The sequence below is a fragment of the Lupinus angustifolius genome, unplaced genomic scaffold (assembly GCF_001865875.1).
Source record: "Lupinus angustifolius cultivar Tanjil unplaced genomic scaffold, LupAngTanjil_v1.0 Scaffold_520, whole genome shotgun sequence".
Lineage (NCBI taxonomy): Eukaryota > Viridiplantae > Streptophyta > Magnoliopsida > Fabales > Fabaceae > Lupinus > Lupinus angustifolius.
The window spans coordinates 120,269-131,610 of record NW_017727878.1 but is presented as its reverse complement, the minus strand read 5'-3'; the positions used below and the strand labels follow the sequence as shown (position 1 = coordinate 131,610).

At 32.3% G+C, this 11,342-nt stretch overlaps 1 protein-coding gene across 1 annotated transcript; it reads right to left on the bottom strand.

Moving 5' to 3' along the window:
- Nucleotides 1–8,763: 8,763 nt before the first annotated feature.
- LOC109341604 (RPM1-interacting protein 4-like) lies at nucleotides 8,764–9,928 on the bottom strand. The gene is made up of 3 exons (XM_019579547.1): nucleotides 9,682–9,928; nucleotides 9,358–9,546; nucleotides 8,764–9,173 (listed from the first exon to the last, which is right to left on the bottom strand). Exons 1-3 carry the CDS (start codon nucleotides 9,688–9,690, stop codon nucleotides 9,144–9,146), a joined length of 228 nt encoding a protein of 75 aa, XP_019435092.1. The 5' UTR covers nucleotides 9,691–9,928; the 3' UTR covers nucleotides 8,764–9,143.
- Between the last annotated feature and the right edge of the window lie 1,414 nt (nucleotides 9,929–11,342).

The following is an 11,342-nucleotide window of genomic DNA, read 5'->3' as shown; positions in this document are numbered from 1 at the left end:
GGAGAACATTTTTTCGTGTTCCAATGGTAGCTTAATGGTAAGTCTCCTTTACACTCACCTAAAGTATGAGACAACAAAAAAAGGTGTTACATTTTATTCACTAGATTAGGGAATAAGCAAAATTTGATAGAAACAAATAATAATTGTTGTAACTTCATTTTAGAACTCGCAACAACACTGTGCCTTAGCATAAGGCACCAAACCAGCACGATGGTGACATATAGTTTCATTGATTGATAATAAATATAAGATATACCAAAAGTTTTGAAAAGAAAAGTAAAATCATGTAGCCAGTGGGTATTGATTATTGAATACCGAGAACAAGACTTTAATATGAACATCCGGAAACAGTGCAACCAATAATTAACTGTTGTACACTTGTACGGTTTTGGTAACCACAAATTTCTTTGTACCTCTTCAAACATCAAGTACCAAAACAATGTATTCAAAAGATGTTCAACCAGAGACCTTAAAATAAAACAGTAGCGTAAAACCACTACACCCAACTTGCAACAATACACCCCCAACAAATGCAATGCTTAATAACAAGTATTGCTAATACTTAATTCCATTCTTTCAAAACAATTCAACTTTAAAAAAGGCAATGCAACTGATGTGTGTATAACAAAAGATCAGTATTATGAAACATTATCACCAACCATTGCAACCACTTACCAATTGGTAAGTTTTGGCAACTATAGTCTATACATACGTATCATATTAAAATTTCAAAAATGCAATAAATGGGTGTTGAGCCGAAATTTACAAGCAGTGTACATTCTAATAGGAACATTCCAACCAGTGCATCTACAGAATAACTGTTATGAACTTTAACCACATAAAATATGTTGTATATTTTGATAACGTAAAATTCCCAATCAACGCACCAGGTGTGTCAAAACAAGCTTCTAATCATCTAGTTGAAGAAGAAAATACTGCATCTTAACTCTTTCCTTTTCTGGTAGTTTATTTCTGTTACAATTATTTTCTATTTTTCTATATTAGGCAAGTTCCTTTTGTTACGTTGTTTAACTAGGATTAGTTTCTTAGGGCCTTTGGTTGTTCTATATAAAGAACCTTGTGTATTTGTATATGGCATTCAATTCCAATAAGAATAAAAGAGAGGTATATCCAGTTTTTACATTTTCCCTCATTCTGCCATTTTTCGTTTCTTCATTGTTTCATTCACAAGGTGTAAGTTTCTCACCTTAGCTTCCTTCTCTTCCTTGTTTCTTTTTTTTCTCTCTGAATGTCATCTTCTTAAGATGGTATCAGAGCTTTAATATATAAAGCTCTGCTGCGCCTCACTCCTTCCGATTCCATTTGTTCTTCTTTCATTTCTCTTAATCTTTACAATGGCCACAAACCCTTTGAGTGATCAATACAGTCCATACTTCATGCACCCAAACGAAAACCATGGAGCAATGATTGTATCTGTTCCGTTAACTGGAGCCAACTACCATTCTTGGTCCAAGGCCATGTCCATGGTACTAAAAACCAAGAATAAACTTCAGTTTATAGATGGTACATTACCTAAACCATCACCTGATCAACCATTTCTTGGCTTTAAAACTGGTACTAAGGGTTATAAGATTTATGATTTAAAATCAAGAGAAATTTTCATTTCAAGAAATGTATTCTTCTATGAACACTCATTGCTTTTCTATATTGATATTGATGCTAATAACAACAATGATTCTGATTTGTCCTTACCTACTTCATCATTTAACAATAATGACCATTTTCTTGATTATTACACCCATCCTGATGAAATAGTTGATCTGAGTGGAAGACAAGATAGCTTAAACTTAACCAGAATGATGTTGCTTCTATCCCTCTTGTAACTGCATACCAAGATTAAAATCTTAGAAGATCTACCAGAATTAAGAGTGCCCCATCTCACCTACAAGACTATCATTGCTTTATGTCTTTAACACCTTCATCCTCAGATAAGCATATCTCCAAATACCCTCTATCAGATTATATGTCTAATGAGAATTTGTCAATCAAACACAAACACTTCATCCTCAATATCAATAGTCATAGTGAACCTCATTCCTTTGAGGAAGCAATGCAGCATGAGTGTTGGAAATCTGCTATAGAAACATAACTAAAGGCCCTTCATGATAATGATACCTGGACTCTCACCACTCTCCCTAAAGAAAAAAGGGTCATTGGATGCAAATGGATATTCAAGATCAAACACAATTTGGATGGAACCATAGATATATATAAGGCCAGGCTAGTTGCCAAAGGGTATACTCAAACAACTGGCTTGGATTATTTTGAAACCTTTAGCCCTATAGTCAAGATGACCACAATTAGAACCCTTATAGCCCTTACTTCTATCAATAAATGGCACATTCACCAATTGGATGTGAACACTGCATTCTTACATGGAGGTTTGCTAGAAGATGTGTATATGAAACCTCCTCCTCATCTCTCAATGAATAAAACTGGAATAGTTTGCAAGTTACAAAAGTCCTTGTATGGACTAAAGCAAGCAAGTAGGCAATGGAATACCAAACTTACTGCTATACTAACTCAGCATGGGTACATCAAATCTAAGGTAGATTACTCTTTATTTACAAAACCTATCTCTAACACATTCACTGCAGTTTTGGTATATGTAGATGTTTTGCTTGTTGTAGGAGATAGCATGAAGGAAATCAATTATCTCAAGATGCTTCTGAACAAGGAATTCAGCATCAAGGACTTAGGAGAACTAAGATACTTTCTAGGCATGGAGGTGGCCAGAGCAGCTCAAGGGATCAATATCTGTCAAAGGAAATATGCTTTGGATTTAATCAAGGATGTTGGCTTTCTAGGAGCAAAACCCTGCACAACACCTATGGACTCCAATGCCAAGCTTTATGGAAAATGTGGGAATCTACTGACTGATCCATCTAAATACAGGAGACTTGTTGGAAGGTTGATATATCTCACTCACACCAGGCCAGATATTGCCTATTCAGTAAGCCACTTAAGTCAATTCCTTGCAAATCCCACTGATACTCACTACCAAGCTGCCTTGAGAATAGTTAGATACCTCAAGAATGAACCTGACAAAGGACTCTTTTATCCATCTCAGAACACTACAAAGACAATTGGCTTCAGTGACTCAGATTGGGGTTCTTGCTTGGACACTAGAAGATCCATTACTGGTTTTTGCTTCTTCATTGGAAATTCTCTCATTTCTTGGAAAAGTAAAAGGCAGAAAATAGTTTCAAGATCTCCACCAGAAGCTGAATACCGTGCCTTGGCTCTAGCTGGTTGTGAAGCCAAATGGTTAAGCTATCTCCTTCCAGATCTTCAAGTATCTCAAGTCACCTCATCATGCTTTATTGTGACTTCATTTAGCAGCCAACCTTGTTTTCCATGAAAGGACCAAACACATAGAGATTGATTGTCACTCAATTCGCGAAAAAGTTCAAGATGGAATTGTGCACCTCCTTCCTATATCATCTTCTAATCAAATTGCTAATTGTCTCACTAACCCATTGCCAAATACTCTGTTTCATACAATGATCTTCAAGCTGGGAATGTGTAATATCCACATTCCAGCTTGCGGGGATGTCAAAACATGCTTCTAATCATCTAGTTTAAGAAGAAAATACTGTATCTTAACTCTTTCCTTTTCTGATAGTTTATTTCTATTACAGTTATTTTCTGTTTTTCTATATTAGGCAAGTTCCTTTTGTTATGTTGTTTAACTAGTCGTTAGGATTAGTTTCTTAGAGCCTTTGGTTGTTCTATATAAAGAACCTTGTATATTTGTATATGGCATTCAATTCCAATAAGAATAAAAGAGAGGTATATCCCGTTTTTACATTTTCCCTCATTCTGTCATTTTTCGGTTCTTCATTGTTTCATTCACAAGGTGTAAGTTTCTCACCTTAGCTTCCTTCTCTTCCTTGTTTCTTTTCTTTTCCTATTCATATGAATGCCATCTTCTTAAGAAGGCGAGTTTTGATCACAAGACTTGTTATGAAACACTACAACCCAACCAATGCATCTTTACAAATTGATGGTAAGTTTTGGCAAGAAACTTAAATGTTTCTTAACGTTTATCAACCCTTTTATGGTGAACACAACTATGATGATTAAAATAGATTCACAGTTTGCAAATTGTATACAAACACCATATGCAGGAATTAAGATGAATCTTCCTTCTAAATTTGTTATCATCATTCTGAACTAAATCCATACTATAACAAATCTTATGTCAACTTGAATCAAAAGTTTTGCTTACTGACATATTGATTCCTTCAACTATGCGCTCCTAGGTAAATGGTGGTGGAGGTTGGTCACTGAGAAAGAGGCTATTTGGTCTAAAGTTTTGCCTTTTAAATATGGGGTCCTAATTGATTCTCTTTGTATGAGGTTGGTTTTGGTGTCCAGGGGGGCTTCAAAAAAGTTGTGGGGGATGAGAAATTCACTAATTTTTGGGAGGATCACTAGGTGGGGAAGGCTCCTTGAAGACTTTGTTCCCAAGTCTCTATAATTTGTGTTTAGAGAGGGGTGGCTAAGGTGCGTAGAGGGAGGGGAGTAGAACTGGTAGATTGGATGGAGAAGAGAGCCTTTTGAGTGGGAAAGACCCATGTTCCAAGAGTTTTTGGTTGTTCTACGCAAGGTCAAGGTTCAGTTGATAGAAGATGGTGTTGACAAATGGATTTTGACTAGTGATGCTACCAATTGTTATTCAGTCAAATCAGTGTATAAAGCTTTCTGAAATATGGAAGAGGTTAATGTAGAGGATTGTGGATTGTGGAATTCAGTTTGGAAATCTCGGGCTCTGTTGAAAACTCGAGTGCTTGCTTGGAGAGTTATTTTGGATAGGATTCCTAATAAGTGGAATCTAGTCAAGAAGGGTAGTCACTTTTCTGGTATTGATGTTATGTATGTGTGATGTTATTCTCATCCAGAGATTGTTGATCATCTCTTCTTCTCCTGTCAGTTTTCTTACCATGTTTGGCAACTTCTTTATGGGTGGCTGGGGATTTCAGGGGCTTTACCTGCTTCAGCTAAATCTCACTGTTTCCAACATGTTATTCCTTTAAATGTAAGTTTGGCGAAAGGGATAGGCTTTGCTATTTGGATGGCTGGAATTTGGTCTATTTGACAGTGTAGGAATGAAATCATTTTTAACAACAAGATGATGAGTTTGGAGGAGTTGTTGGATGAAATTAAGTTCAACTCTTGGTTGTGGATCAAAAGTAGAACCAATGGTTCTTCAATGTCTTAGTTTGAATGGATTTCTAATCTAAATGTTTGTTTGGAATTTTATTGTTAACCTTCCTTTTGGTGCTTAAGTGTTTGGGGCCTCCTTTTGTTCAAAGGAGCTGTTTATTGCCTTTTTATTTTGTATTTTGATTTCATTTGGTGTATCTTTGTGGTTTTTTTAATAAAATCTTCACCTTACAAAAAAAAAACTAAAATCCATGCTCTCATGAAAATGATACTAAATCAATGAAATAGAACATGTTCTTATGATGCTAGATAAAGATTCTAACAAACATATATAATAGCAAGATTTCTAAGATATTGTAAACAAAGTTTAATCTTAGCATGATATCTATATAAGACAATGAATTTCTATAAAGACAATCCTACTTTCAGAAAATGATTTCATGATAACTAGAAGTCATATTTTCCAATGACATGACATGGAAGTGGCTATGATTCAAATTGCTGGAAAAATATTTAATATAGACTTTATTGATGGGAGACTTTATATACTTAAGATACATAATGCATATAGTCAAGATCTTTCATGTCAAATCTTCAAGAACATATGTATATAACTAGAGCGGAAGTGTACCTTAATATATTCATTGAGAATATGATGCATGAACTGTATACCATTCTTCATCATATATGCATCAACTTCATGTCATTTATCCTTGTATGCAAATGCGTGTTCACAGTAGAATATGTAGGTTATTTGACCTTCCAATTGTAGACCATCATTATCCTTAGTTTCTCCTCTAATAGGATGAAGAGAATAACTTGATATGCTGTAGTTAATATTGTTTGTGTTATTAGTCTATAATTAGGGACCATAACCCCCTATTTATAAGTAGTGTATACCATTCCATAAAGGGTGATGCTACTTAATGTTCTTATTCCAATTTCGTCCATCATAAAATGAAAATAAGACTTTTGGTATCTATACAATATTTTTATGAGAATCATGTCTATAATCATATATCTTACTTGATTATATCACATTATTTTGACTATATAAAATAATCACCATAAACACATTTGAACATCACACCCAAAATTTCTTACATTACACTCCTTTCACTATTTTCAACATTACATCTAGATCCAATATTATTTTCATACTTGCTTTTCTAATTCAATATTAGAGTTACATATAAGCATTTTCATTTCAATTTTTACACAAATTATGTTGATCATACTACACATAGCAAAAAAAAATACATTATATCACACATCAATTATATTCTTTATAGTATTTGTGTCTGCCGAGTACCGACCCGCATTGAAGTGTATATGATATTATAATTTTTATGATAAAACATATGAAAATGAATTGTGATATTATGAAAAATTACATTGGAAGTTTGATATTTTTTGTATATATAACTTACTCTAATTTTCATTAATATTTTTATTATGTGAGAAAATATTGTTATAAAAAGTTATAAAAAGTTTAGATAGATATAACATTGTTCATATTAACAAACAAAAAAATGCAACTTTATGTATAGATATAAAAAGTTTTTAGGTAGTTATAAAAAGTTCTTTTATATATATAGTATAGATAGATATAACGTTGTTCATATTAACAAAAAAAATGATATCTTTCAGTTATTTTTGTCACTAATAAATTACAATTTTCAAGCTACACAAATTATTATTGGCGGTACACTTTTCGGAAAAGGAGGTTGACAAATGCAACTTTATGTCAATAAAATGGAGTAGGATCACATGTGTTGAACGATATCCAATTTCATGTTCCAAATTAATTAAAATGTGACTTTTTGTTATTTTTTGTAGAATTTTTTATTTATTCATGTGGCAAATTATGATAGACTTGGGACAAGAAATGAGACAGAGTTAAGGACGTATGATCCTTGTACCAATAAAATCTCCTTGTAAGAGTGGAGTCCTTCTTTTAAATATATAAGAGTAAATTATACTGACATCCCAGAGGGTTTTTTGAAATTATACAAACCACCCAGACTTTTTTAAAATCTACACAAACTACCTGTAATTATCTATATACATTACACAGTCTACCCCTGTAAGAGAGAGATAAATGTAATTTCTTAAACAAAATATAGTAACGAGTGTAGTTAAGTCAAAGAAAGTATGATATACTATGAAAACAAGTCCAAATAGTATGAGAGTTGATGTCAATTCATTATTTTTTATTTGTTACAAACTACTTGAACCCATAGCCCCATACACTTCATTCCTTACGACTTCACTATCAAACTACCTTAAAACTCTCGATTCAACATATTAATTGGTTACATTAATTAAATGCTTGCGTTTCTGGACCCATAGTCCCAATGGTACAAATAAATTTTATATGATATAACTCAACAACACAGGAGGTATTTGTAGAGTTGTTCAGAATTTCCTTGTAACATGGCGTCTAGACATTCCAAACCAAAGAAATTTCAAGGGGTCTAATATGAATGATTCACATTGAATCTCTCATTTTATTCATCACTAATTTTGTCCCTGACAGATGCAGAGACTTGTTTTGGCATATAAAATCCCTCTCTAAATTAGACTTTTCTACGGATGTTCAACCATATGCTCGACCAAGAAGAATTTTCTATATTAAGAGGGAGAGAAATATATATTTTTATTTGTTTTTAATGATAAAATTGTAATTTTATTATAATAAAAGAGATAAATATGTTATTGAATATTGTATTTTCCTTTGTTTTTTAAATTATTTGTCTCTTCATTAATAGAAAAAAATATCAAATGCCTAAGAGCTTCAATTCCCCAATAACATATATCTCCTTAAGAAATGAAGAACCAGAACCCATACTATTTTCAAATGGTGGAGTTTGAGGATGATATATAACCTTATACATTATAAGTAGAATCCTTATTTTAGGATGAAAAAAGATGTCCATGCGTATTTTTTTTTCAAGGATGTGTAACCTTTGATTCTTTATTGCTTGCTACTCCATTATATATAGATTTGAGTTATAAGAAGAATGAATTGAATTAAGGAATTTTTAGTTTGAAGCCTCCACGTACGATTTTGTTTGATTCAACTTATTTTATCAAATACTTTGAAATGAAAGAGATGACATGAGAAAAGTGGATAGCAAATCTTACACCCAAAGAAAAATGCCTAACCACAAATTAACTTTGAATGGATCCTTACGCATTCATCATGTTTTCATTTTGAAGAATTCAATAATTAAATGTCTATGTTCCTAACTTAAGTAGCGTAAATATAATCCATCCAGACTATACCAATTTGATTAACTGGATATTCTAAAACCCAAACCACTATCTTCAGCTTGAAGAATTTTCTTTGCCAAAAGTTAAATACGAAACAAATTAAATAAGAAATAATCATCATTCTATTAATGTATAGTATACCATATACATTATATATATACAAATTATTTACACATTCAGTAACCATCATAATCATCACTTCAAACAAACATCATCGGCAATATGATGCTGGCATAAGGAATTTCATTTGATCTTCCTTCAACAAGAACAATCCCAGTCATATATATTCGTCGTATATTTAAATAAAATATGCCTCTATAAAGATGACTTTTAGTCTTATTCTAATACACCATAGACAAATTCCTTGTTGATGAGTACATCAATATCACGAAAAGAAAACAAAACATTACATAAAAAGTTGTCATTGATTCATCTATTTTTACATTTATCTTCTTGGTTGGAGCAAGAAACCATGAAATATTGTAATATTAGGTTGGAGGCTTGGGAAATGAAAAACAACTAGTAGAAGCTACAAACGATGATTCAACCAAGATGGTTTCAACTATTCTCTTTTCTTCTCTATTCTTTGCGATCTGGTGACAGATGTAGGGCCACAAAACAAAACTACTAGAATCATGATATACCTCCCAAGCAGCACAAATATAACACATCCTTGTTTAAGAAGGTCCAAAGCAAAACCATTTTTTCTGCGTCCAAAATATATATGTATAACCATCAATATCAATAATCATAATCATATTGTCACGTACTTTTATCGTATTAAGATTTAATTATATGAGCTTTAATTATAGTATTTATTATTCGAATCTCACCCACAACAAATACTAACATTTACTGATAAAAAAAATGGCTTGACATTAGGTTACGTACCTTGGAGGATTTATCTTCATCCTTTTGTCTATCATGTTTTCGCTGTGATGTAATTCGACCTGATCCTCCAGCACCAGTTTTCTTCTCATCTCTGGCCTTGTTGAATATAACAGTGAATCCTTCAGCTGAAGCAGGATCATTCACATCCCATTCCCCAAACTTGGGTAGAGGCCTTCCTTGGTTTTCACCCTGCATGCATGTCCATGAAAATATGAACAAAAGATAAAATAAACATTATCAAAAAATCTTGAACATGATAAATGACATGGTAAGAGGAACAATAGGTATTGTTGTTATATGACATGGTACGAGGAATTAACTTACCGAAGCCATAATATTGAAGCTTTGTGATGTTTAGTGGTTACCCAAATTTCTGAGAAGGAATGATAGAGTAATAGACAACAAAGAAGAGGAGGAAGAAGAAGAAAATATAAGAGAAGAGATTGATATGAATGGATGAAAAAGAAAAGGTTGGAATGAAGCATTTTATAAAGGAGGTGATGGAGTAGGAAATGAAGCGAAACACAAGCTAACTGTTACGGTTTTACCTTTCTGCGTGGCTAACTCATCTAATACATGGGTTGGTTTTGTTTTTCTGTTTGTTTCAATTTTATTTTTAGGGGAATGGTCCTTCAAAAGGGTAACAGAAAGTGGAGGGTTAGAGTCCCAGCATTTGAGGCCATATACTAAAAATAGAGACTCACAAATACAAATAGGTAATAACTAAGGCTTCGAATGGAGATTAGATATCCGTCAATTGTAAAGTAAGCACTTTCTTATTCAATCAGATTGTGATAGGTTTTTTTACTTACATGATGCACCTTGATCGAGAAATTACGATCTTGATGCACATTTTATAAAAATTATTAAACTGATGTAAAATTAAATACAACCGGCTTCTGTGTTGCCGATTTACATATTTTTTGTTTTCTCCCCCAAAATCGTCAATAAAGGGAGTTTATATATTTTATTATTTTTTTCCTCACCCTAAATCTGCAATGGGGGAATGTTCTATTTATTTTTATTTTTTTTTGCCCCCCCTAAATCAGTAATGGAGGAGTTTTCTATTTATTTATTTATTTTGTCTCCCCCTAAATCGATAATGGGGGAGTTTTCCATTTTTTTTGTTTCCCCCCTAAAGTGGCAATGTGGGGGAGTTTTTTAATTTTTTTGTAATTTTTTCTCCCCCTATGATTGTTCACACAAAACACAACAATTTTTAATTTTTTTTGTATAATTAAAATTTTCAAACCCTAACTCTAACAACACACAACACACTAATGTATATTTTTCTTCCAACACAAGTTATTAAGAAAACAATATATTACACAATTGTGTGAAGTGAATACTATAAATAAATATACTATAAATATATATAATATAACTATATACTATAACTAAATATACTATACAATAAATTATAACTAAATATATAGCGAGAGGAAAAAAAATAATAAAATATATAAACTCCCTCCCCAATTGACGATTTTGGGGGGAGCAAACAAAAAAAATAAATCGGCAACGCAGACGCCGATTGTATTTAATTTTACACTATTTTGGTAATTTTTATAAAAGGTGTACCAAAACTGTAATTTTTTGGCCAAGGTGCACCATTAAGTAAAAAAGCCAAATAATAAAAAATATTATGCAATTTAAACTTTGTTTTTCACTATTAATTTTTTTTTAATAAATGTCGGAATATGGTTGGACGTGATACAATTGGAGACACAATTTTGGGGACCAAGATCTGTTGTCTCATATTTTAGACTAATATAAACATGTCATGTTAACCGAAATAATTAAATGTTCATTATTTTTTCTATTTTTGTTTTAATATTATTGGTTTGTGATATAGTTTGAAACATGAGTACATCTATTGTCCCACTATTTTGTGTCACTCCATGTGTCAGGAGGTATGATTTGCCAGAAAAATATTTAATAATTATAATTTTAACTTAAATAAAAAAAATTCAACCAATCAGAAT

Coding starts and splice junctions, on each gene's coding strand:
- LOC109341604 (XM_019579547.1), bottom strand. Junction 9,174..9,357: donor ATGAAGATAAATCCTCCAAG/GTACGTAACCTA, acceptor TTTTGGACGCAG/AAAAAATGGTTTTGCTTTGG.